At 39.3% G+C, this 26,232-nt stretch overlaps 4 protein-coding genes across 5 annotated transcripts; 3 read left to right on the top strand and 1 right to left on the bottom strand.

Annotated features, from left to right (window-relative positions):
• The first annotated feature begins 254 nt into the window (after positions 1-254).
• On the top strand, positions 255-6,914 carry LOC135167079 (endothelin-converting enzyme homolog). The gene is made up of 12 exons (XM_064129937.1): positions 255-440; positions 1,962-2,075; positions 2,218-2,374; positions 2,486-2,695; positions 3,017-3,297; positions 3,500-3,598; positions 3,676-3,846; positions 4,036-4,184; positions 4,280-4,502; positions 4,609-5,068; positions 5,189-5,335; positions 5,403-6,914. The coding sequence occupies exons 1-12, from the start codon at positions 429-431 to the stop codon at positions 5,717-5,719; spliced, it is 2,340 nt and encodes a 779-aa protein (XP_063986007.1). The 5' UTR covers positions 255-428; the 3' UTR covers positions 5,720-6,914.
• Positions 6,824-10,044, bottom strand: LOC135167062 (uncharacterized). Its single transcript, XM_064129913.1, has 7 exons — positions 9,129-10,044; positions 8,849-8,943; positions 8,645-8,782; positions 8,024-8,259; positions 7,480-7,948; positions 6,953-7,265; positions 6,824-6,904 (listed from the first exon to the last, which is right to left on the bottom strand). Exons 1-7 carry the CDS (start codon positions 9,360-9,362, stop codon positions 6,824-6,826), a joined length of 1,566 nt encoding a protein of 521 aa, XP_063985983.1. The 5' UTR covers positions 9,363-10,044.
• A 1,600-nt stretch (positions 10,045-11,644) lies between these two features.
• LOC135167080 (growth/differentiation factor 8) lies at positions 11,645-20,399 on the top strand. The gene is made up of 3 exons (XM_064129938.1): positions 11,645-12,738; positions 17,125-17,752; positions 18,216-20,399. Exons 1-3 carry the CDS (start codon positions 12,360-12,362, stop codon positions 18,433-18,435), a joined length of 1,227 nt encoding a protein of 408 aa, XP_063986008.1. The 5' UTR covers positions 11,645-12,359; the 3' UTR covers positions 18,436-20,399.
• Positions 20,400-23,776: 3,377 nt separating this feature from the next.
• Positions 23,777-26,228, top strand: LOC135166945 (ell-associated factor Eaf). Of its 2 annotated transcripts, none has more exons than XM_064129710.1 (4): positions 23,777-24,250; positions 24,598-24,892; positions 25,006-25,746; positions 25,857-26,228. In XM_064129710.1, exons 2-4 carry the CDS (start codon positions 24,748-24,750, stop codon positions 25,964-25,966), a joined length of 996 nt encoding a protein of 331 aa, XP_063985780.1. In that variant the 5' UTR covers positions 23,777-24,250; positions 24,598-24,747; the 3' UTR covers positions 25,967-26,228. The 2 variants fall into 2 exon arrangements, with proteins under 2 accessions (XP_063985780.1, XP_063985779.1); XM_064129709.1 differs by having other exon boundaries at positions 24,657-24,892.
• Positions 26,229-26,232: the final 4 nt, after the last annotated feature.

The following is a 26,232-nucleotide window of genomic DNA, read 5'->3' on the forward strand; positions in this document are numbered from 1 at the left end:
ATTTGAGGATATTTTGACGAATATCTATGGGGAAAATATCGAAAATAGTGAAGTCATATTTTTTCTCTTTTGAAAGGCAAGTTCCCCAGCTCCTCAATGACGGAGTAATAGTCCTCCAATTTATCAGTATTTGTTATTATCATTTATCGGTTGCTGGTGAATGGTAGATGGCAGATGTGAGGTAATAAAACGGTCACACGAGGTTCAGTGAAAAATCAATAATTGGGATGCGATGGCGATGGGGAGGGGGTGGATAATGGGGGAAACTCGCCTGCAGAGTAAAACGTAGGAAACAGCACGTTCTAATAAGTTTTCTTCACATTTCGAGGAATATGAGATTTTTCGAGTGTTCGGAGCTCATGTTTTGAGCTGTTCAACGGAAACACATGGAGTGATTGCAGCATCCACTGGGAATACGCTGCGAAAAAATGTCAGTTAAGGTAATTATCTGCATTAAAAAATAAACAAATAAATAAAATATAAATTTTCGGTTCTTTTGAAAGCTTTGACTTATTTCGTCTCGCGATTTTTTCGAGGGCATCGGTTCCAGAGGCGATTTTAGCGGTTTGTTAGAGGTATTTTTGGGGGCATTATGGAGATGGAGAACCGGGTAATAAATAATTGATGTCTAGGCTTTGAAAGTCAAATTTTTTCAGGTATTTTTAGACTCCAGATGGAAGATTGACTTTGTGAAGATAAACGCGTAGGTTTTGAGTATTGATGTGCGAATGTGGAGTTTAGGGTCAGGAGGGTTAGAGGGAAAATCGAAATTTCGACTTATTTCATCTCTTACTGCTAGAAATGACCAGTGAAAATCGTCCAATATTTATATTAGCCGAAGCTAATAGCAGTTTACTGACAGTGTAAATAAATCTTGTGCACAGACAAAACAATCAGCCAATGAAATAGAGTAACTCCATGAAAAAAAAAATAAGACATCGGATTTCTGGAGATGCGGGTTTAATCCCCAACTGGAGACCTTCAAATTTTCTCAGAAATTGATTCCTTTGAGCTGACATAGATTAAAATTTTGAGGGAGTCAACATGGGCATTTACCAATGTTTTCTTTAGTCGAAACTACCAATTCTTGATGGGAATGACTGTTCTCTCAGTGTCGCTTCACCTACTTTGAATAATCAAAAAAACCCTAATCTCAACTAATTCCTAAAATTTCCATAAACGAAGGAGGGAGCAGGAGATAAGTCTGAGTAAACATTGCCCTTACTTTCCTCAAAATCTAAATCACGCATTTGCATACGAGTTGACCAAGCGCTTCCCTGTTGCGTTTATTTACCAGAAATATTAATACCCCAACGCAGGCGCACGAATAAATTCATTCCAAGTCTAAATCATTCGCATTTCCAGTGATTCCTCGAGTTGTACCACATGTTGCCAGAAAACGTTAGTCAGTAGATACTGGGCACTGGTAACGAGAGCGAATGAATAGCGAATGAGAGGGATCGTGAAATAAGTGAATAATACTGAGTGTCGGAGTGAGAAGTTGAACGAATTGTTATCGCTGGATGTAACTGGATATACAAGCGTAGTAAAAAGTCATTCGGACAGACATCAGTCTCGAGTGATCAATTATTTGTAAATTATTCGAGGTTCATGAGCTAGATAATTACGTAGAAAATCCGAAATAGTGCTGGACGTCTTGGATCACTTGGACTACTCCAAGTGTCCATGGGGAATGGTTTATTTTTGGTGCGACCAAATTTAACTCGGAATTTCAAGTATTCGAAGTGACCTTTGGAATTAACACGAGTGTTTCAGACTCATTTGTTTACGTTGTTTAAATATTCAGTGAAAAAAATCGACGAGTAAAGTTGATCGAGTCGCAGAAATCGAGCGAGAATCAAGTGAAGTTCTCAATTGACAGTTGAAAAAATAGGTCTCCCTTGTGACGATAAAAAAATAATAACTTTATTGAATATTGAATTTATTCTGTCGAATCCCAGATGACAAAGTACAAGCAGACAGAATTTGAAGATGAGGACAGCAGTAGCATTGGCTCAGTTGTGCTCAACAGCGAGGGAATAAGCACATCAGCAACTCACATAAGATATCACTCGGTAATTAGACAGAATTTAATTATCGCAGGAACTAGAATCACTGGGACTTCCTTTATGATTTTCCATGTCGCAATTTTGTGACATTGTGAGTGTTGATTAATTTTAATTCAATTGTTCAGTACAAATAAATCAATTTACTCAGGGAACATCTCTGTGGAAAGCGAGAACACTCCTAGAAAAATGCCTCCTCGTAGCCAGTTTTGGCTTTCTCCTGCTGATCTGTATCCTCCTCATCGTGATTGGACGAAAACATGGCTGGGATAAGGCGCAAATTTTGCACGTAACATCCAACTCAGATGGTTTGTATCAATGCAGAATAATAAACTCTATGTCGAGGGGGAGGGAAGGAGGGGGAATGGGGGGCGTTTGGAGATTTACAAGCACCAGTTTAATCACTGGTTTTATTGCAGAGGGTCTGCACTGCTTGACCGAGCGTTGCGTCACCGTCGCTGCCTCCATCATCAACAGCATCAACCCCAAAGTTGATCCCTGTGATGATTTTTACGAGTACGCCTGCGGCGGTTGGATCAAGAAGAATCCAATGCCGGATGGCAAGAGCATGTGGGGGACATTTGGAAAATTGGATCAGGAGAATCAGTTAATTGTCAAAAATGTCCTAGGTTTGTATGTCTCGATGAGAATCAATACAGATACTTCGATATCCTTGAATTCAATTGGCGTCCCAGTCGTCCGAGACGGCTCCCCTCGACCTCTAGTGTCATTCCTTTCCCTCTGATTCGGGGTCAGATTTTTTTTGCCGATATATCGATAACTGGAATAGATAGCAGTCCAATTCTGATTCCATCGAGCTCCTCAGATGATTTAGGATTGTTCTAGGGCCTTGAGATTTTTGGAAAGTCGATTTCTCGGTCCACTTGGAACTTTTTGCTTTCGTCGATATGAGCTGGAATTATTGGTGAATTTGTTCTGATTGTTTTTAGAGAAACCATTCTCTGAGATGAAATCAAAAGCCGAACAAAAAGCCAAACTTTATTATTTATCGTGCATGGATGCTAATGAGACTGTTGAGGCTCTTGGAGGCCAGCCCCTGTTGACACTTTTGGAGACCATCGGAGGGTGGAATATCACGGGGGGGTTCAATGTCAGCCGATGGAGTCTTCAGAATAGCATGCACGTGCTGCAGAATGTCTACAACATGGGGGGACTCTTTACGTGGGCTGTTAATGAGGACGATAGGAATAGTACTAAGCACATTATCGAAGTGAGTCTTTCCGATCAAAATTGTCATTTAAACCCCGTCAACGGAGGCTAAAAGATCATTACCATACCATATTGACTGAGTTGATGCTTCCGATTATTTTTATCATTGGATTTCGATTTGAAAATTCATGTCTATTTAATTAAATTAAAGAACTATTTTTGAAACCAAAATGGGAGGACATGTCATCTCGTTGTATTTCCAGGTAGATCAAGGTGGTCTCACCCTCCCCACCACCGACAACTATCTGAACAAAACAGAGCATGCAAAAGTTCTCACCGCGTACCTCGACTACATGACCAAGGTATTGATAGGTAAATTAATGTGGAAACAATTGTGAAATAATTGTAAGAAAAATCCAATTGGAATTGTCGCCCTCAGATCGGCGTCCTGTTGGGTGGCGAAGAGGCTGAGACTCAGCGTCAGATGCAGGCAGTCATCGAGTTTGAAACTAAAATAGCCGAGATAACGACTCCCCAGGAAGAGAGGCGAGATGAAGAGAAACTGTACAATCTCATGACCGTCAGTGAATTACAGAAACTAGCACCATTTGTCAGTACACGTAAATCCTCTTTCAATTAATGAGTATTATTGGATAATGATTCAGCGGCGAAGTGATGAATGATAGAAGTTGAAATTAAATTGTCGATTTTTTGGGTTAATTAAATGATTAGTTCATCCATTCGCTGTGGAATTGCGACTCAATGACACCGGAAAATCAATGGCCCCAAATTTTTTCAGATGTCGTGGTTGGATTATTTTCAAAATGCAACGAAATTGGTGAATAAAAAAATTAGCAGTAAAACTAAAATTGTTAATTTCGCGCCTGGATTCTTCAAAAAACTAACAAAATTGGTTGAGGACTATAATAAAACTGCTGATGGTCAAATGTAAGGGTAGAAAATAATAATTTTTTTAACAGAAGAGACTGAGGACTTCGTTTAAAAATTGTTAATTAACTGTCTGTCGTCTCTTCATGTTCTAGAGTTCTTAATAATTATTTAGTATGGCAGACAGTGCGATCCCTCACAGCATTTCTATCGAAGCCCTTCAGAGAGTCCTACAAAGGCCTGAGGAAGGCCCTGATGGGGTCAGAAGGGAGGGAGGAGCAGTGGAGATACTGTGTCAGTGACACAAACAACGTCATGGGCTTTGCAATCGGTGCCATGTTTGTCAGAGACGTTTTCCATGGAAAGAGCAAGCCCAAAGTGCGAAAAATAATTTTTAATGATTCAAAATTAACTAATTAAAAATAAATATTTGAAAGGAGATAATTTGGTTTCAATGTGACTAGAGGAATTATTTAATCTCCAGGCCGAGGAGATGATCAACGAAATTCGTGCGGCATTCGTCAAGAACCTGAGGAATCTCGACTGGATGGATGAGGAGACCCGCAGGGCCGCTGAGGAGAAGGCCAACGCCATCACCGACATGATAGGCTTTCCCAACTTTATCCTCAACTCCAACGAACTGGACGAACGCTACAAGGATCTCCAGATAAGACAGAACGAGTACTTCCTGAATAACATAAGAGTTAACAAGTACAGTTTGAAGAAGAACCTCGAGAAGCTCGACAGGCCGGTCAACAAGACAACCTGGATCATGACACCACTGACTGTCAACGCCTACTACTCACCAACGAAGAACCAAATTGTATTTCCCGCTGGGATCCTCCAGAATCCTTTCTATGACATGGAGAACCCCAGCAGCCTCAACTTCGGGGGAATCGGAGTGGTCATGGGTCACGAACTGACACATGCATTTGATGATCAGGGTGAGATTGATTTTTTTGTTAATGGTCATTAATTCGGAATTCGTCCAGGGAAATCGAATTTTTTTTTCCACAAAGCTTCAAAGCTTAGAAGGGAGCACACAATTTCCTTTTTTATTTCAGGACGCGAATACGATCTTCACGGGAATCTCCACAAGTGGTGGAACAACGCAACAATAGAAAGATTCAAAAACCGAACCGAATGTTTTGTGGAGCAATATGGGGATTTTGAAATTGAGGGGAGACACATTAACGGACGACAAACTCTAGGTGAATACTTTTTGGTTCGTCTTGGAAAATTGGGGCCTTCACTTGTGCATTTTTGTCTTGCCCCCAGGTGAAAATATTGCTGATAATGGCGGTCTCAAAGCTGCCTATCATGCATATCTGACCACTCTGAAGGACTACGAGGACCAATTGCCATTGCCTGGCCTCCAGCTCACCCATCGTCAACTATTTTTCCTCAACTTTGCTCAGGTCTGGTGTTCCGCAATAACGCCAGAGTCAATAAACCTTCAAGTCGAGAAAGACTCTCACTGTCCACCAAAATATCGAGTCATAGGGCCACTCTCAAATTTACCTGAATTTGCAGCTGAATTCAATTGCCCAAAGGGTTCGAAAATGAATCCAGGGGATAAGTGTGAGGTTTGGTAGTGTTGAAGATTAAAAAAATAAATTTTTTTAATTGAATTTAATTAAGCGAGAGGATGAGACAGATTCATCGTGTAAAGTCAATCCACAGAGATCACGAATGGCACTAAAACTAAGGGATGAATAGCGATAGCACTTGGAATGATCGAGAAGATTTTTGAGAACTTTAAAACCCCAAAAATGAAATTTCAGTAATTATTTTTCTGGAGACAACCAATCCCCTCCGAAAATTTTTCATTGATTATTGTCCTACTGAATTAATCAATGAAACCTGAGTATGACCTTTAATTCGCTTTAGTCCTCACCACTGAGAAATAATTCAGTGTAAATATATTTGACCTTATCAGAAGGTCGAATAATTACAATTAGAGATTCACAAACACCGAGTGCTTAAAAAAATAATTCACGCGATTGAATTGAAAACTGGATAACAGAAAATAGTTGAACTAAATTGTTATCAGTATTAAATTGCAAAAGATACCTCGATATCTTAAATGGAATCCCGATTGATTACGTTTCTTGGTATTTGAAAAATTAAACGAGGGGTGAGTGTCTTCCATAAAAAAAATCATCATCCTGTGAATGATTGATGGATGTTTAAATGTTTTCACGTTGACAGTGTATACATATCTATTTAAACGGGATTTTCGTTTCTACTTTGTGCTCAAGCACCGGACAACCACATAATTAAGTGTTTCATTGGGTCAATGTCTTTGCTGGGAGTACACGCTCCACGACATCTCCGTATTAGATAATTAATAATTTTCCATAGGATGGAATGGGGAAAAGAAATAATGCTGTTATGGGTTAACATAAAAACAACAATTCAATTGATTAATTATTCTTAATCCAGTTGATTCAAAATAATCACTTCACAATGTAAAATACTTTTTGTATTAAACACCGAGGCAGTTTGATAATAAGAAGTAGATTAATCGATAATTTTCGAATGCATTATTTCTGCAGGCAGGATAGTGATGATAATAAATAAAAAAATGTGAATTATTTTCCGATGAGAAAGAGAATAAAATTTTAAGTCATTGTATCGTGATGTCATTGATTGTGAAAAGAAATTATATTTCTCCTTGTCATTGAATTTACTATTAATTAATGGTAAATGGGAGAGGGCTGGGGGGAAGTGTGAAGTATATGTAAATAAATTTGACGAATTAAATAAATTCGACATTGCTTTGAAAAATCATGAAATTTATTCATCTTTCATCCAGTTCTATTTACCTGGGGAGGATTGCGCCGTGGGTAGATATTTTTTGGAAAATTTCCCTCTGTCAATTTCGCCAGTGTCTTCAAGCGTCTTTTTATCTTCCGTTTTATCTCACGTTTCCTTTTAATTCGATGCCATATCATCTCCATAATACAGATCAATGCACTCAGTACAATCATCATGCACAACCCCAGGAATATAATTATTATGTGACCGTATTCAACGGGTTTGAAATCAAATTTATGGTGCACCTCGTTGCGTAATTCTCGGGAAATCCACTTTCTCTCGAGATAGCTAAAAATTCCTGCTGAGTGGAGTCTCAGCAAACTAAATAAATAATCAATAATTATTTATTTAATTTCAATATTTTTTCGGGATTACCAAATAAAAACGAATATATTTTTTCATGAGGCTGATGAAAAAATATATAAATGAATAACAGTAAATAACAAAGAATAACGACAATTACTAAATAAATGGTTTTTCTGAATTTTTTTTATAAAAAAAAAAGTAAAATATTCCTGATTGAGCAATGGCTTACTATCTGTCGATAACCCGGCGATAAGGTGAGAATCTAGCGAATATGAGAGCAATCCTCATGCCCCAGTAGTTGCCAGGCAGCTGAATGATTTTACATCGTTGGGTTGACTGTCGATAAGTATCGATAAAAATGTCCGGTGAATCCATGTAAATGACATCGGGTTTACAAAGATTTTTCGTGTTACTCATGTCAGGGCAGTTGCCGGTATTGATAAGGCCCTTCAATGATAATCCTGGCTCCAACACCGAGTCCATTGAGCTACTATAGGCGAAACTCTTGCGTCTCATACACAAGGAGTGAGTTCGCTTCTGGGCGACGTCGTGTAGGGATTGCAGGGGAGTAAAGCTACCTCGGGAGGCAAGATATGAGGTGAGATTACCGGAGAAACCGCTGTACAAGAGGAGACCCATCATCAGTGACGTTATCATGAGGATCCTGAGAGACGGCGATGACGGCATCATCTGGACACCTGAAATGATTTTTGATCGAGATATGCTGAGTCAGTGGGGGTCTTACCTTAATTAGATGAGGTAAAGATGATTACCTTGACCAGTAATGCCGCCTAAAGCACAGAGTAAGTCGAGTGAGACAGCATCAAGCTCATCATGATACTCGACATAATCATGACAGGTAGCTTTTTTAATCCTGTACATTCCGGCTAACATGCATGTTATACCGATAAGAAAGACAGAGGTCATGGCCCACAGACCAACACTGAAGATTTTGACGTACCACCAAACGGATATTCTCGTACCTTCTGATAACGCGAATAATACATATCTAAAAATAATAATTTGAGAATTTAATTCCGAAAATACAATGGGGTTCTGGTTTTATTAATATATGTCAAAGTCTGAATGAGGCAGCAAAGTCCTCATTAAAGACTTTTAAGGAACCCCCTGAATTCGCGAGAAAGAAAAATTCTCCCTCAAGATAAATCGCAATATTTCAGGCAAGTTCGTTCGGAAAATACAAACCTCGTTTATTTTCCAACGAAACTGTCGGGAAATATTACTATAACTGAGAATTTTCGAAAATTAATCGGAGAGAAAAATTATGAAAAATTTCTGAATATCAGGTAATTATCGCGACAAGGGTTGGATGTGAGTCACGGTGATCCAGGGGTAAAACGATTAGTCATTTTCAATGAATCGAAGAAATTTACGAGCTGGTGGCGACTTGGTAACTGTATGTATAGTGCCCGGCTGGATATCCGCTGTAAACGCTGGCTTTTAACAATACATCGATAGTTCCACTTGTCAATGTTTTTCCACTGCTCATTCTTGATTCTACAAAAATTGATCTGAAACGAGACGAGAGACGATTTAAGATCTTTTTCCCAATCAACATCAAGTTATCGTTCATTTACGTAAAGTTCAAGGTTTTTTCCAAGCTCGTCCATATGTCCCCGATATAGCCAGTGACTTTGGTGTAATTGGCCTCAGTAAAAATATAAGGCGGAGTCTGAAAACAATAGGAGAGTGAGAGTGACTTTGTTATCACAGTTAAAGATCTCCAACACCTTTTCCGCCCAAATTCAATGAAAAATAGTGATTTTTTCGACGGACAGGGTTGTAAAACATCTTTAAATGTACCTTCGCATTTTTTAAATAATTATTGAGACTATATTTTCAAAATTTTGAACTCACTGGGGTTACGGCGACGGCGATGGTCCTTCCCTCGAGGTTGTCACCGGTCATGAAATCAACGCTGCAGTATAACCATCCATCTCTTATGACTGCTTCCAAAAGAGCGAAATCTTGAATTGATGAGTCCCAAACATGAATTCTCCCAGGGAGCACCATAGCTGAATCGAATTCTTTGAGTCCTCTAATCATGGGCAAACACAACTCGCCGTTTGCGGTGGGAAAGATGACTTGCATGATCTATTCATCAATTAATTCATTCATGAATTTAAAAAATAATAATTCCACAAAACAAACAGAATTTCGTACTTACCTGCAACCAAAAAATCGTCTTGACTAGTGGATTCATTTTGCACTCAACGTAGTCCCCGAAAAAATGTCCTAACAAACACTGGGGTCTTATATACCACCGCACATGTACCCGAACGGTCGACTTGATGACAATGCATGTCAAAATAAATTGACAGAATTTTTCTTTTCGTCTATTCACAAGAAAATATGTCACTCTTGTGAAGAATCGATGAGTCACCGGTTAATAGACTTCAGAATAAAACGCGAGAGATGTGGAATAATTAATGATTAATTGGTGATTTGGTAGGTTGAATGAAGAGGAGTATTGATTGATTCATTAGCTAGTGTTAAATATTAAATGCACTGTAAAATTAATTCGGAACGTAATTTCAAGGTTATTAATTAATACCTAAATTCCAAGTATTAAATCGCTTTAGTTTAGTCGTTTTTCGGCTTCTGCAATACTCTGAATATTTCAATTAAGGCCATTAAAGCCATCCACAGCCACATGCACCTAATAAATGTCCCACTGTATCATATGCGACTACCTAAATGATGGATTGGCAACGCGTGGGGCGGAAACACGTGCGGGGTAGCTGCATCTCTTTTCCATCAACTAAGGCCCCACTTTTTCATCTCTGCACTTGCACAACACCAAAATTTCCATTTCTTGTGAACAATGGAATTTTCGCAGTGAAACGAGTACTGTTTTGACTGTCAGGGTACGGAACAGGTGCGTAATTTCTCAAGAATTTTTTTCTCGGCGCGGTGGAAAAGAAAATTTATGGGTGAAAAGCCTCGACAGTGCGTAAACCGCTCATTTTGCGGACTCCATGCACAGAAGCAATAACTTGACCTTCGCTAGGGTTCCAATCAGTGAAATCAATCGCTGGCACAGGCAAGAGGATCTGTGGGTCTGTGTGAAAAATCATTCTTCAGGCACTTGCCCTATAATGGGTTATTTCATCACAGGGGAAAAATTAGTTTTGACCCCCAGGGGGATATCAACCACGTTCAGCCCGTACCGTAAACCTCTCAGAAGAAAATACCTATTCCGCACTAGTAACGAAATATACAACTTCCCCATAAATATATAATTGAAAAATGTTTTTTCCTGGCTTCTTTTCATCATCGTCATTGAATTGAAAGAGTGGCTTTCCAACCCCAGGAACAATTCCACCGTCCCTGTGGGGTTCATTCCGCCATTCGCCTGACTGGATGCCACATGTGTCTCCACGTATGGCTATCTCGAGAAAAAGAGAAACTTCAAGATGAAAAAAAAAATGTTGAAAAAAAAAAATTGCAGCTGATCCTCGAGGTTTAGAATACGCAAACATTTAGTATTTATCTTCGCTGAGATTATTCTGAATGTATTATTAGGGGCTTTCTGCAGTTCTCGGAGATTCACGGATTGATATACTTATGTATTTTGTATGAGGAAAGGGGTTGGCATGATGAGATGCAGGATGTCACTGCATTGAACTCCTTTTTCGGGGATTTTTTTTTATCTCTTGCTTTTTATCTATCCTGGATATCAGGACGAGAGATTGGCCGGAATTTTTGCCTTTTTGGTGACCCTAAATGCTAAATTGAAAGGAATCGATGGATTGCAGATGAATCAATGATTAATTTATGCGGGATTTCGAGAATTATATTCTCATTTTTTGTTCTTCCCTTTTCGAAATTTTTAGGTTTGAAAAAATCAAGGAGAGTAGAGAGAGGATTATTCAATTATTATTTCTGCCTTGAATTAAGGTGCGCACTGAAAAATTAATTATTTATCGATTACTAATCAATTGGTCCCTCCATCCAATGCTAACGTAAATTGTTGATTTCGCCTGACTCCGCCTGAAATTGACTTCTGAGCACGAATTCCGCAATTTCGGCTCGAAAAAAAAAATTTGAGGTAAATAAACCCTAGGGGTGTGTCACAAAAAAAAATCCATTGGCAAAAAAAACCCCTTGAAACGAAGGGGAGAATAACCGAGTGCGAAACAGTATCGTAAAAGCGTCGGACACGTACGGTCATTCGCAAAATGGGTGGTATAGTTAACGAGCGAAAGGGGGAGGAGGAGGAGGATGAGAAGAGGGAGGGAAAGGGGGGGATGCGGTATGGGGAGGCTGGGGTGGGAGAGAGGGAGGCAATGGGGTGGAGGTGCACACACGAGTGCCGGCGTTGGCCCCTACATGCGAATGCGTAAGATACAGAAGAGTAGAAAGAGGAGGAGTTGTGTGGCGTTACGGTTTGGCCTCCTCCAACATATATGCAGTGAGGACGAACAACTGACTCAGTGCTTGACAGGCAACCAAGCTCTCAGCATCTCCCAATAATTGACGCTGCACAAGGGTCAGAGGAATCACCGAAGAGAGAAAGAGAGAGAGAGAGAGACAGAGGGGAAAAAAAATTGTTTGAAATTTTTTGAAAAATGTCGAAAAAAAAATCGCGCAAATTTTTTTTTTTGTGATCAACTATATTCGCAAGGATCAGGAGGATCAGATATTATTTACCGAGAATGGATTATTGAGACTCAGTGATTTGTCATCAGTGAAAAAGTGTAAATTTTGTGAGATGAAAACTTGATAAGATAACGAGTAATTTTAAATAAAACACTGTGTGGAATATGTTTAATAGAAATCGTCTGATAATGCCCGGCAATAGCCGTCAAACTCTCTCGGATAAATCGAAAAAAAGTAACGGGAGCAGTAGCAAGAGTACAACCAGAATAAGAGTATCATATTATCTGGATTATTGACTCGAGTAATGATGTTACCCCCTTGGTGGATGAAGAATCGAGGATCAAGTGACACCCAAGTGAGGTTCACAAACTGAGGAACGAGACTAAACGATAAACAATTGCCGAAACTTGAAATTTTTCCAAATTGCAATTAAAAGGGGGGAAAAAAAATTGAGGAAAAAAAACGAGGCCCTGGCCTTGGCATAAAATGATTACGAGGGGGCTCTTTCTCTTGTTGGTTGTCCTCGGGGCCTTTGATTTGCCACCGTCGAGAGTTGTTACATGGGCCAGTATGGCTATGGCTAATAGTCCAAATGGCGGTTGCAATGCGTGCCGAATGCACGAGGAGATAAGGGCTATGAGTTTAGAAGCTATTAAGGAACAGATACTTAATAAACTTGGACTTAAGCAGGCACCCAATATGACGGGACGTGCACTACCAAGAATACCGCCTATATCAAAGTTAATGGACATGTATGGAATGCAGGCTGATCAGCCGTCAAGTGTTGAGCCTGGTATTACACATCATGAGGAGATTGATGAATTTTCAGCTAAAACTGAGAGTGTCTTTGCACTTGCACAACCTCGTGAGTATTTTAAGCTCGACAATTTTTTCTAACATTTATTTTAGACATTAGTTGGGTCTGAGAAGGCCCGCAATTCCAAAATCATGGCCGGGACTAAAATCCTGGTCCCGATAGGAATTTACGGTATTAAAATTCACGTACTGACATTAATTGTTCTCGAGACAAAATTGCCCAGCGAGGATTCGGATGTTGGCTTTAACCAGGTCCCGTCTTACGTTGATGCCTAAACATACAGACGCGAATTTAGGCTCTCAATGAATTCACAGATGATAATTTACGCCCACATAAAAATTCTCATCGACCTAATTCTTTTCATTCATAAATTTATAAATTCGCGTTGAGACGTAAATTTAGCAGGAAATCTAAACGATATAATCTGGATCCATTGCTCAGATTGCAATAAAAAATTGTCGGGGTAGTCCAAAATCACTAAGACTCACTTCACACGAAAAATTAAAAAATGTAACAATGATTTCACTGACTTCATTCAATTTTCATCGACTGATTATCTTTTTTTCTTCTCACGAGCGATGATAATGATGATTGAGACAAAATCGGTGAACTCAAAGTGCATTAACGTCTCGTCTGTCTCAGTCACATTCCCTCTCTGTCTTTGCAGTATGCGTTCGCGTTTATTTCGTGTACATACGGTCGCCCCAAAAATAGACGGTTTATCGCTGGCAACGCCACCCTTTTCTCGTTAAAGGAAATAAAAAAAAAACAATTTCACTCATTCAGCCATGCTACAGTCACTCTCCTCCCATTCCTATTATTTCTTGTCAATTTTCTGATACAATTGCTTTTTTTCACCATTTCGTTGTTTATTTATTATTATTTTTTATTATGCTCCTCATGCTTTTATTTTCCTTTTTCGCTAAAACCAATTACTCTATTCCTGGATAAGCGAGACACGCGAGACGTGCCTCTCGTAAAAATAATATGGTCACGCTTGCGGTCGTGTGTGGATCACAAAAAAAAAATAATAATAATAAAGAAGTTAACAGAAAAAAAGTCAATGTGCAACTGCACTTGGTTTGATTTTTTAATAGCCTCGCGTGTTATTTATTACCCGTTTCATTATTTTCTCTCGTCCGTATTGTCGATTTGAATATTGAAAGTGATTTCTTCCACAATTTATTTTTTTATGAGACTTTTATTTTCACGATTTCATTTTTTTTGTCATGAAATTTTTTGCTGTAGCGATTGCCATACGGTCTTGACGATTATTTTAGTGGTAGATCGATCAGTCGTCATAATTAGGGATTTTTCAAATTTTGGCACGAGGTACTATTTTTCCCCGAGTCACCGACACCGCTCATCATGGCAAGATCAAGGTCATGAGTGGTAAAAAGTGCCTAGGTCAGGCCCATCGTCGCTCGTTATCGGCCAGACGGGGCTCAGACGTCAACAGACCAAATGTTTCAAGTTCGCTCACCGGAGAATTGACGTGCGAGGGGGTGGGGATGCGACGAAAATAAAAAAAAAAACGTCGAGGCGCGGTATTCTAGGATAGGGTCTGGCGGACGAGGGCGGGGTGGGGTGGGGTGGGGAGAATTAATCGTGCGAAGGTTGAACATGGGAAAGTAGAGAGACAGATTGATGGGCTGTGGATCATCGGACGGTGGGAGAAATTTTCAGTCAAAAAAAATAATAAATTGGCCGTTTTTTTCAGTGAAATAATCGCGATAAGAGAACTTTCATTATTTTCTCCCTTTTCAGAAGAAAATTTCATTATTGAGCTGAAGTTCACAATTACCATTAATTTATCCGCAAATTTCAACGATGAAATGACGTGAGACTGGAGTAAAACAAAATTTTCCGAAATTTTTTTAAACAAAAAAAATATTTTCTGTAGAGAATTCATTGTTTTTTCCAGTTGTCCCGACGAGAATTAATCTATTATCAGTTGCCACGATATTCGCTTTTACGATCCATCGTTTTAGCGGTGGCCCCGGGTTATATGTAAAGAGGGGTGGATTTGGTAAAAAAAATTTCGTATAAAAACTAAAAGGGAACAGTATTACAGGGGAATTGATGGTATAATGATGCGAATTGATAGCGCCGACAGTATTATTACCGTCGGAACCGGGCGGTCCGTACCTTTAACGACCGTCAAATTAACTTATATCTTAGCTACACGTAATAACAGGCTTTGAACAGTCTGTATAACCCGTATTTTCAACTTTACACGCCAACCACCAAAAACATGGAGAAAAATTATCAAATTGACGGTGAAAAGATCGATTTTTTGGGGAGAGGTTTTTAATTTTTCATCGCTCATTGGCAAAAAACGCTGCACTCTAATGGACACTTCATTTCTAATATTTAAAAAATGCTCTGAGAATTTTTACAAAATGTACACCTCCTCAGTATGAAAATTCATAAGTTTACCCCCCTCAAATCAAGCTTAATGTCTCTCTTAGAAAAATGTTAGTCAACAATTCATAAAATTGCCAATATTTTGCCCTACGGTATAGTTCAAATTTTAGGCAAAATCTTCCTGCTGTCTTTTTCAAAATCTCTACCATATAATAGCCACCCTAAAATTGCCAAAAATTTTGTCACCTGAAATGCGATTCCGAAATTTCATTCCCGAAGAACCGAGAAATTTTTAAAATTTTCTTCAGAGCTCGATCATTTCTTCAAAGTGCATCTTGCGGGCGGTCCTAACTAATCATGAAATTTCGGAATTCTTGATAACGTAGAAGCTAATGAGGACTTTTAGCCCCACCCTGGGAAAAATAAATTCCCCCGGAAAATAATGAAAACGAAGGAAAGGGGATGGGGTACAAGCGTGCGACCCAAATGCGATTATCACTCCAAGATTTACTGTTGAGTTATATTGTCAAATCATTTGCTGCCGTTTCTACTGGAAACCGTCACGCGAACTAACTGCATTTTAACGGCGAGTAAAAAGAGGGTGTAACCCTTTGAGGAAGTCATACAGTACTCCATAAGCATAAGAGGATGTTAAGGAATAATAAAACAAAACCTACTGGGCTTTGAAATTTTCCAAGCAACACGTACACGTTTGCGTCATTTACCCTCATCATTCGATTTTAAATGTACAATTTTTTATTTCATCCTATGCATTACGAGAGAATAATTTCGCAATTGAGTGCAACTGAAAATTTATATAAAGCTCCAAATAAATATTGTATCATTTAGTCTCTTATTTATCCCATCAGGTGCTAAAATGATAAATAACAAGTTGCAATAATTGAAACATGTGTAGTAACCAGTGCCAAGAATGCAACAAAGAAGCGATATAAATTCACGTTGACAAATGGTCAGCATACACTGTTGCCAAAATTAATGGGACTGCCTCTTAGACAAAAAGCAAAACCGAAATTTGTTGGAATTTACCAAATGAAAACTACCAAAATTTAAGGCAAAAAAATCTACATAAATCGGTCACGGTTTCGAACAAAAGTTTCTCACAATAAAAAAATCGATTGGTCATAAATAATTTATAAAAAATACTCGTAATTAAAATCACCATCTCTATAATTGTCAAATAATTGTTTTCTTTCCGATAAATCGTGTCACTCGTTACCGACAACTTGTTACAAAAATGTGAACATGTTTTATCGATCCTTAATCGATGTTTGAAACGGTTGAGGCCAAGTTGTCAAGATCCACTTTAGTGGATGAGTTCGGGGCAAAAAACTATACGTAACGGTAACGATTTGGCCGGCCTTTACCCTTCATGGAAGCGTGTTACCTCCAACGGACCTGAGAAACATCGTGATACAACCGACCAATGCCCCCGATTCAATCATAAAGTCGATCTAACGAGAAGTAAATAGGGTTATAAAATCAAAAAGAAGATTTATCGATGCGAGGTCGAAAGTTACTCCGAGGAAATTTCCAAGTGAAATTTTAAAGATGAGAGTTTCAGTAAAATTCAATTTCGATGCCACTGCGGATTTGTGAAAAACAATCTATATAAGATTATGTAATAAATCACTGGAAAATGTCATTTGTCATGACTTGTGCTCCTGTCGATAACACTCATGTGACATTGTGGTTCAGTGGTGGTGAATAGTTACAATGTAAATTTAAAATGCACGTAAAGAGGAGGCGATACTCTACATTGTTGCACTAGATTTACTCCACCAGGGACATTATCGATTTGTTTAAAAAATCCGTCGTCTTCAAGAGCGATCCAATTTCATAATTAGTAATTCTAATGATTTGACGCTTTTTATGTCGAGTTAAGAATCGTATTTTCATAATTTTCAATTGGAAAATTCGTACAATCGACGAAATTCAATTTAATTATGAAACCTGTGAGAGCCTGAACGCTGGCAAGACTCTAGTCCTTGACCATTTGGGGATAAAAACCGGAGAAAATAAAATTCGACAATTTTCCAAAATTTTCAGATCAAAAGCTGAGGCATTCTAAAGGCAGTCTCGACGTAATCTACTTCAAATTCTCGGACAAAGTGATCCAGCACCGAGTGACGCGAGCGGAGCTCTCGCTGTGGATATGGGGAACCCGAAGAGACGAGGACACCCTGGATGACGACTCCAAGGAGGAGGACGAGATCCTAGAGGATGATGAGGAGAGCCCGAGGGGTCCAGTGACGATAACACTGCAGAGAATCCTCCGAGGTACATCTGATAATGGAACTCCCCTGCTGGGGCCACCTCTGACGACAAAGCACATGCGACCTGTGGGTAAACGTGGCACCTGGGTGACCATTGAACTCAGGCGAATGGTCGCCGAGTGGTTCAAGCATCCACGAGACAATTTGGGTGTTGCTCTGAAGATCACGAGTGGCAAGAGCGATAGGAGGCACTCGTGGATAGTGGAGACCAACCCTGGAGCTGAGTTTGCCCCATATCTTGAGGTGCAAACGCAGGAGTTGGAGTCAAGACGTGGAGCTAGAATCAAGAGAAGTGTTGGACTGAATTGTGATGAGGCCACCCAGGAGACAAGATGCTGTCGATATAAGCTGACAGTTGATTTTGAAAAGTTCGGATGGGACTGGATCATTGCACCCAAAAAGTGAGTGAACTTATTGATATTTTGTGCTATTTGGGGGATTACCCGAGAGTCCTGAGGGCTGTGAGGTTCATGAGGATCATTCAAGACCAGAATTCTCAATGATCGTTCAGAGAGATTCAAGGTTACGAGCCTCATGAGGGCCAGGTATGGACCTTTGGAAGCCTCACGGTGGTAAGAGGCCCCTCAGAGGGGCCTCAGGTTCACGAGGTCCCTGAGGATCAAACAGTCGAAATTGTCGGAGGATTCCCATTCGCCAGCGACAATTCCCCTCTCAAAACTCATATTTCCCCATAATTAAAAAACAAATTTCCTTATCAAAATTCAATTGCCTCGCCACTCCGGAAATAATCCCCACAAAAGGGCTTTCATATTGAACTTTAAATAATCAATTTCCGATGGGACCCGTCAGTAATTGACTCAATTCACCAACAATTATCAAACTTCCCTCTCTTTTTGCTTCCAGATACGATGCAAATTACTGCTCGGGTGATTGCCCCATGGCATTTCTTCCAGTTTATCCAAATACTCACATAGTGAGCCTAGCCGAGCCACCTAATAACACAGGTCCCTGCTGTGCACCGAGAAAACTCTCCGAAATAACAATGCTGTACTTCGACAATGAGTATCAAATTGTTTTTACAAGACTACCGGGAATGGTTGTCGAACGTTGTGGCTGCTCATAGCCTTATCCATACGATCCCCTTCCACCCTCATAATTCATCATTTCGTTATTTTTTTTATGCATTATACATTCTACATGTGAAGATCTACAAATTTCAACATTGATTTCCTCATCTTTAGCGTGAACACAAGCACTCATGTCTCAACTTCTTGTCCTTTCGAGTAAATAATTCATATTTTTTATGGAAAAACTAAAATTTATGCTAAAATCCAATTGAGGATAGCCAAGTATCATTTCCGGTTGAATTTCGTACGAAAAGTTTGGAAATAAATTATGAATATTGCTTGTCACTTGAATGGCCTTTTTAGCACCTCGTGATTAAAAAAAAAATCCTTCATAAATAAATAAGTCAGGCAAATTAAAGCTCCAATGTCAGACAGCAAAAGTAGAACATCATTTGATCCATAAAAAAATAATCAAAGCACTTGGATATCCTCAATTGAAATTGAGAAGAAAAAAGAACAATTCAGTTATTTTTTAAATATTCGAATAATCACAAAGAAAAATCCTAATCGTGCCTTGACGACCTATTGCCCCTGCCGATAATTTTTTCTCCCTCCCGCAATCGACAATTGAATCCCCTCCACAATTCATTTATTCCCATTTCGTCGATTAAAATTGATAAATTCGGAGAAAGAAAGCGATAACCCCTCGAACACATCTTGGGGAAGAGAAATTATAATAAAAAATTGTATGAGACTGGGAGGCACGATTATCAACTATACCTACTAATTATATAATACTTAAAGATAATAGCAATTTAATCCTAGTGTTTCCTCGTTTAAAGAATACTAGAAGAATCAGTGCACCGTCAATTAATCAACCCAACGTATTTCATCATTTTTTTTTTAATTGAAAAAAAAGCAAACAAATAGCTATAACGATGCAATATCATCGGCATCCTTCAGCTGTGATATATACATTATGAACTAACTAATGATACAATGGTCAAGCACTGCCGGAGGGCTAATGAAATATGTATACGAATTATTGGTCGAGCGGTTTAATTAATTATCCATCGAGTGAATCAACCAAGTAGTGCCTTTCAACAATGCGCAGATGCTGTCTACGGCCATTAACTGGAGAAAAACATATTTTGAGATTGAATATTGATGTCATCGTTTATATTTCGAGTGGAAAAATAATGTTTTTCTAGTATTTCATGGGAGAAGTGGTGGTGAGGTGGGAATATTAATTTTTTATTCAGTTAGCGATCGCTATTCTATGAGAGAATATTCCTGGAGATATAATTAAGCTCAAATCAGTATTCCAGATCTTATTGAAACAAAAATATTAATATTTTTTCCCCCCAAAGTATTGATATTTGTTCGGAAAAAATATTAGCCGAATTAATGTTGAATAATATATCCGATATTTCTTTATTTCGTAGTGAATATTAATACTCCGAAAATATTTTTCAAATCAATGTCGACCCAAAATAATATTCTCGAATAATAATCCCTGGAAGATATGAATTGATTGTCAAATTCTCAATATTCTCACCGCAAAATATTTCTCCTCATAAATATATCTCCATTATTTCGATGTAACAATCGTAACTAATACCTAAACGAATCGATTAATCATAATATAGCATTAAATTATGATACACCTAAGTCCTCTTATAGACTGTATAGAATAGATTATCAACCCAATGCGCATTCATCATTTGTTCTCTCTCTCTTTTATTTTCACTCGACACATTTATTGTGAATGTTTATTTATAAATATGTTTTTTAACGCTAGGATCACGCATCCAGATATTATTCTACTTTAACGATATTAATGTGCGCAAATAATTTTAAGGGTATTTTACGCTCGTGAAGAAATTAGGGTTAATGCTGTAAACGTAATTTTCTCGGATATCCTGATGATAAGACGGGAATGATGTAGATAATAACACAAGTGAATATTTATTTCATAAATAAAAAGGGTTTTTGAGAAAATATTATCGTGAGCATGATTTTTTTTTTATCCAATCTTCCCAATGCGATGAACTTTGAGTTTTGGTCACTTACGTCACGATTATATTTAATCGGGACCGTGCACATGTGCAATTGACTGCATTTTATTTCATAATAAAATGTTGAAATGGCTTTTTCTCTCAAATTTTAAATCAATGACGAGAGGACTTCTATTTTTTATTTCACTTTTTCCCAGTCTGGGGCAAAAATAGAAAGTATTGAAGGACTGTTATGTGCAATATGTCGGAGAATTTGTGGAACTTTTTTTTTAGATTTTCGCGAGTTAAAAAAAATGGAAATCGCGGTATTTTTGGGAGTCGATGTGTCTCGTGTATTTTGAGAACGCACTTTGTCATTTGGAGGGGACGGTTATGTGGAAGGTGAAGACAAAAATGCCAATGTGAAGTATGCAGTTTTTAATGGAGAACGAACTCATTATTTCCCACAATTTGAAATTTAAAATCCATTGAATGGTAATTATGTAGGATTTTTAATAAAGGATACTTCATACGAGTCACTGCATGACGACCTGTCATGAAGTGTAATTTTATGCGAAGACAAACATCTTCTAGAACACAACAGAATATTCTTTCTGAACTAGAAAATGCAGAATTTTTCCTATTTCAAAATAAAAATGATTTCCACATTAGACTGCCATTTTATTTTCATTGCGAAAATAAACAATAATTGCAATTTTCTCCTCCATGAAATAAGTATTATCTCCATCGCAAAAAAAAAACCGAATTGAGGGTCTGACAAGCATTGCCCGTGTTACCCGATGCCCCCTTCACCTTCACTGCATAGGGCTGCATCGCACACGCACCATCAGCGGTGAAGGCAAGGAAGAAAAAAAAAGTGCATACGCACAAGGCAATAATGGGGGATGCGTGTCTGAGGGTTATCTTACCGTGCGCTTAGGGCTGCAGGGAGGCCATACAAAAAACTTTAGTAACCCCGTAAATGCTCTACTCCCTTTTCTACCTCCTCAACTGTGCGTGGATGAGGAATTACAGAGTGGGTGGGTAGAGGGACAGGTGAATCCGGGGGAGAGGAGGGGTTTAGGGACATATTAAATAGCCGAGTCAGCTCTTATGTCCCTGACGTTAGCCAACGAACATTTACTGGGCAGATAATAACAGCTGTGAATCACGCGAGGGGAAAACAAAACAATTCTTCGAAACAAAAATTATTGGCCGAATAGTTTCAAATATTTGTTCACTCTCCAGGAGTCGAAAGCAGCGAATTAGAGCTGATTGGAAGGGCACAAATAATTTTAAGAAGTCCTTAAAAACCCGAGGCGGTAGACAGGTGTGGCCGCCATTACGCCCCTCCCTCTGATGCAAAGCTCTTCAAACATGGCGGCACCTCCACCTCGCATTTTCGAACACTTCTTAAAATTATTGATCTCCATCATCTCACCCCCAGCTCGCCTCATTCGGTTCCTGCAAAATGAACTTTTTTTCACGTCATATTTCCTATTTTTTCATTCGTTTCTGGTGGGCAATTTATAAAAGAGAAGAAAACTTCAAAAACTTTAATTGCGCGGGAAGTTCAGTGAAGTAAATTTTCTCCTTTGATAAGAAGTTGAAAAAAAAATTTCTCCATCCGCCGAGCGATACCAATCTCAACAATTCGTGAAGCCCATTCAACCCCTGAAAACCCCCTCCCTGAATAATACCTAGACGTCGTTTCATCGTACCGTAACCTCCACCGCAAAGCGATATCAGAGCCCACATGAGACGTCCACCAAAAGGGAGAGAGACGTTAACTTTTGCACGCACATCCGCATTCAATCAAAAAAAGGGCAGTCAGCACGGCTAGACTGTACCATTAATAACATGCCAACTAAGTGGTCGCATCGGGTCGCAATTTACCCCCAGTCGAAAGACGAATTTCGCGAGGAACAAGAGAGAAAGAATGACAGGGGCGAGGGGGAGGGGAAGAGGAGGCAATCAGAAAAAAAGAACAATTTGTTTGTGGAGTATGGAAATAGCGGAGTAGTTCCAAGAAAAGTCAATATTTGCCCCGAATGGAGTCAAATGAATTGGCGAGACGACAGCCAGACAAGACAATGATGATGGATCAATCTATGCAAGTCAGAGGTGATCGTTACGGTCAAATGTTTTTAGTCACTCTGGCCTTACGTAGTTTTTTTGGCCACTTAGACCAGGGTCATCGGACTGGGCCTACGCACATTTTTGAGCAAGTGCTTTGGGATTTTTATTCATTATATCACATGTCACGAGATGCAGCTGAAATCACCGAAATTCGACAGAGATATTTTTTAGACTTGGAGGCAGTTCTTCGTGATTAAAAAGACTTTGGTTATGTTAGGGTTCGATCGTCAAGTTTGCAAAAACTATCTGAATTGAGTATTTGTCTTGATTAATCGATCAAGTAGGGGTTTAATGGGTGCAAACTAGGAGAAGAGATTTTATTCCTCTCTCGAATGGGTTTTTCGTCAGCAGTGAAATTCCTCCGGAGGATATTTTTGCATTTAGATTCGATTTAGAGGAATCTAGGAGCCAGCAAATATGTTCATACCTGTGTACCTTGATCAATGTCCTCGCATCGTCTGGGTATAACTTAATAATGCTATCACTCACCCTTCCTCTCGCCAATGTTCGCCCAGTTCCTGCAAATAAATGAGACTGTGATCGAGAGATGATTTTTATGAGGATGATTTTTTGAGGCGGGGGTTCTTTTACCTTGTGCTGACGAAGAAGTGGCGATAGACAGAAGATTATGGGTATTTGGTGAAAAAACTAAACACTTAACAGCACTAAACGATGTTTGCACGAAGAGAACGAGAAAACAGTTTCTTAGCGCGAACCGGTCACCGATACAACCGCCATTTTCTCGACGCTGTGCGCCACGAAATTCACGATTTTCCCGACCCCCTGTCGAAAAGTAACGCTCGCAATAACTACGTTTCGAAAAACCGATTCACGTTCCCCAGGTGACATCGTCGTCTCCGGCCCGGGTGTCGATCCTCCGGGGGAAGAGATCGATTTATTTGCCACGACTAAGCGCGAAAAAGACTTTGCTTTTGTAACTAGATAATAATTTTTGGAAAATGGCGACCAAATAATTTTTTTATAGGGAAATTTTTCTCAAACAGTTGCAACGTCTCGAGTGATTTTTTAAAAATCGAACACGAACAGAAAATTATAAAAAAACTCAATTGAAAAATGTAATAATTATTGTTAATTAAAAAATGAGTAAAATGGCTAAGAAATTGAGTAAAATGGGAAACAAAATTGTACCACGAAAAATCTATGAATTTGAAAAAAAAACTTACCGACTGACTTGTCGCGCGGCGTCCACTCGCCAGAGGTCACCACCTTCCATTCCCTGTTTTCAGTCCTGCGTCTTTTATTTCCAAAGTGCTTCGAACCCTCAGTACCCAAACCAGTGCGGTCAAATTGGGTCAATGGGATGTATTCAATCATCTGAATCGAATTCTCTGAGCAAAAAAAAATCTGGATATCAAAAATTTTCCGAAGAAAAATTGTATCACATCCATTCCCTCGATTCGCTGAGACTCAAGGCCATTTAACCTAGGTGAAAGTCAAAGTTACTGATAAAAACTCAAGTGAATAACGAAGTGCCATAGTTGTATCGAGTTACCCGAGCAGCTGTTAACCATTCAATCATCAATCCAATGTCATATTTAAATCTATTGTTGGATCCATCGTGCTGTTCAGGGTTGGAGAAGAGTATTAACATTTCCGGGAAGAGTCTGGAGATTTTTCTGTAGTCTTTCAAGGGTCTTGGCCACTCCAGGGGTGGACAGCTGCGAGACATTTTTGGAGGACATTTTACTATCACAACTCGACATTTTCGTAATTCGTAAGTGACTGCTGTTTCGAAATATTCATAATATATCATTTTTTTCTATGAAAAATCATTTGGCATTCCCAAAAGCTAGGAATAATGGAAATTCTCTCCCCAATTATTTCGAAATTCACATATTTTCTTGTGAACAATTGAACTGATGAAGAGATCAACTCCAAGATTCGTGGTTTTTGTTTTCTGCCAATTTTTGAGAAAAAAATCATTCGACATAATTGTTTACTTGGGCTGCGGGAGGGGAAGATGACGTTTGAGCCCCCTAACCTTAAATGCCTGGTGATTGACTCCTTCATTTAATTGAGGAGATATTTTTGATAATTTCTTCGGCATGCTTCACGGAAAAGAGAGAGGTTACGCTGCAGGTTGTCGTGGAGATTGTACTGATAGAAAGGATCTCCTCTAGGTGGCATTGAAGAGCAACATATGGATCCCCAGGTGGAGTCGAGAGGTTGAGTCTGTGGTGTGATTGAGCATTTCCTAGAGATTCTAGAGGGATGAAGTCGATGGCCAGCAATGGATCGCCGTCTGGGTACGGCAGGGACATGGCGGAGAGACTGGGCCTGGGGCCTGAGGTCAGGGAGCTCAAGCTTGGTCCCACCTTCACTGGCGACCGAGGGACTGCCTTTCATACTCTAAAATGTGAGTACATTTTTTTCCGGTTTACTTTCTGGTTTAATTTAAAGCAGGTCCACTTGACATTCTCCCTAAGGAAGCATTGAATTTTATTTTGCAATAAAAACAATTCTCCCCAGACGATTTCAAGCCAGCCTCTGTGGATGTATCAAAAATGGCGACAGTGGAGGTTGGCTCCAACCACATGATGACAGTGACAGTGCCCCACCTAGATGGTGCAGGCATACCCCACACAGTGTTCAAAGGCTCCCAGCGACCTTACAGCAAGGAATGCGTTCTGATAATCGACAGGATAACTGGAGAAATCACCCTGGAGAAGCTGTCCTCCAATGTACAAGTGAAGAAAACGAGGGTGGAACCCAAAGCCCAACTGTTGGCAGTGCCAACGTCCAATAGCACAAATCCCTCGGGTAGACCGCACACTCCGGTAGAGACGAAGAGAAGCCCAACTCATGGGAGATCCACGAGTAGAACGAAAGTCTCCACCGGAAAGAAAAGGGAACCCACTGTGCAACTGCATCCCAAGACTCAGCAACCAAGTCCCAAGGGAATCTCTCCTTATCATGGAAAGAGCCCTCCCAATGTAAATAATAGTTCTCCAGCACAGTCAGTAGGGCCATCGACTCACCCGAGTCTCCCTATGATCGGTGCTGACTTCGAGGACTTCCCAGCCCCTGCTCAGCCCCCTAAAGCCGCCTCGCCCCCCTCAAAGCCCTCCCCCAATTTCGATACTGGAACAACCACTGTTATCTCCAGGGACCAAGTTGGAGTTCTCAGTGAATCCAGTTCCAGTAGCTCAAGCTCCTCTAGTTCTGATAGTGATTCTGACGAGGAAACTCACAGACCCATGACTGCCAATGGTAAGTACAAGTCTAAAATGGTTAAAAGCCTTTGAAACCCAAGACTTTCATTTTTTCAATGAATTAAATTAATTTGGAAAAATTATTAATCATGTTTCATTAATTTTCAGGACATGCAAATGGACATACATCGTCTCCAAATCCCATTCTGATGCCCATGCCAGATAATCTATTGAACGATGATCTTCAATTATCTGAATCGGAATCAGATAGCGATTAATTTTTCCCGTAATCGAATGTAAATGAATTCACGGAAACGATTGAAGACGGTTGATTATATAGCCAAAAGACGATAATCGTTATGAAAAATTATATATATATATATTTTTGCTAAATTGAGTTAGGGTGTTCGGCGTTTTATCATCAATCTTGTTTTTATTTCTGTTCGTTTTAATGAAAAGAAACGTTCATTCTTCTCTTATATCGTAGTGTGTAATTGTCAGCTCAAACCTTTGAATAAAGCAAGGTCTTGCCCAGCATTATTTT

Source organism: Diachasmimorpha longicaudata, chromosome 10 (genome assembly GCF_034640455.1).
Source record: "Diachasmimorpha longicaudata isolate KC_UGA_2023 chromosome 10, iyDiaLong2, whole genome shotgun sequence".
NCBI classification, from domain to species: Eukaryota; Metazoa; Arthropoda; class Insecta; order Hymenoptera; family Braconidae; genus Diachasmimorpha; species Diachasmimorpha longicaudata.

Coding starts and splice junctions, on each gene's coding strand:
- LOC135167079 (XM_064129937.1), top strand. Junction 4,503..4,608: donor ATGGAAAGAGCAAGCCCAAA/GTGCGAAAAATA, acceptor TTTAATCTCCAG/GCCGAGGAGATGATCAACGA. Junction 5,069..5,188: donor ACATGCATTTGATGATCAGG/GTGAGATTGATT, acceptor TTTTTATTTCAG/GACGCGAATACGATCTTCAC.
- LOC135167062 (XM_064129913.1), bottom strand. CDS start 9,362: ATGCAAGTCATCTTTCCCACCGCAAACGGCGAGTTGTGTTTGCCCATG. Junction 7,949..8,023: donor AGGCGGCATTACTGGTCAAG/GTAATCATCTTT, acceptor AAATCATTTCAG/GTGTCCAGATGATGCCGTCA. Junction 7,266..7,479: donor CGCCGGGTTATCGACAGATA/GTAAGCCATTGC, acceptor TTATTTATTTAG/TTTGCTGAGACTCCACTCAG.
- LOC135167080 (XM_064129938.1), top strand. CDS start 12,360: ATGATTACGAGGGGGCTCTTTCTCTTGTTGGTTGTCCTCGGGGCCTTT. Junction 12,739..17,124: donor CTTTGCACTTGCACAACCTC/GTGAGTATTTTA, acceptor CAAAATTTTCAG/ATCAAAAGCTGAGGCATTCT. Junction 17,753..18,215: donor TGGATCATTGCACCCAAAAA/GTGAGTGAACTT, acceptor TTTTGCTTCCAG/ATACGATGCAAATTACTGCT.
- LOC135166945 (XM_064129710.1), top strand. CDS start 24,748: ATGAAGTCGATGGCCAGCAATGGATCGCCGTCTGGGTACGGCAGGGAC. Junction 24,893..25,005: donor TGCCTTTCATACTCTAAAAT/GTGAGTACATTT, acceptor AATTCTCCCCAG/ACGATTTCAAGCCAGCCTCT. Junction 25,747..25,856: donor CAGACCCATGACTGCCAATG/GTAAGTACAAGT, acceptor ATTAATTTTCAG/GACATGCAAATGGACATACA.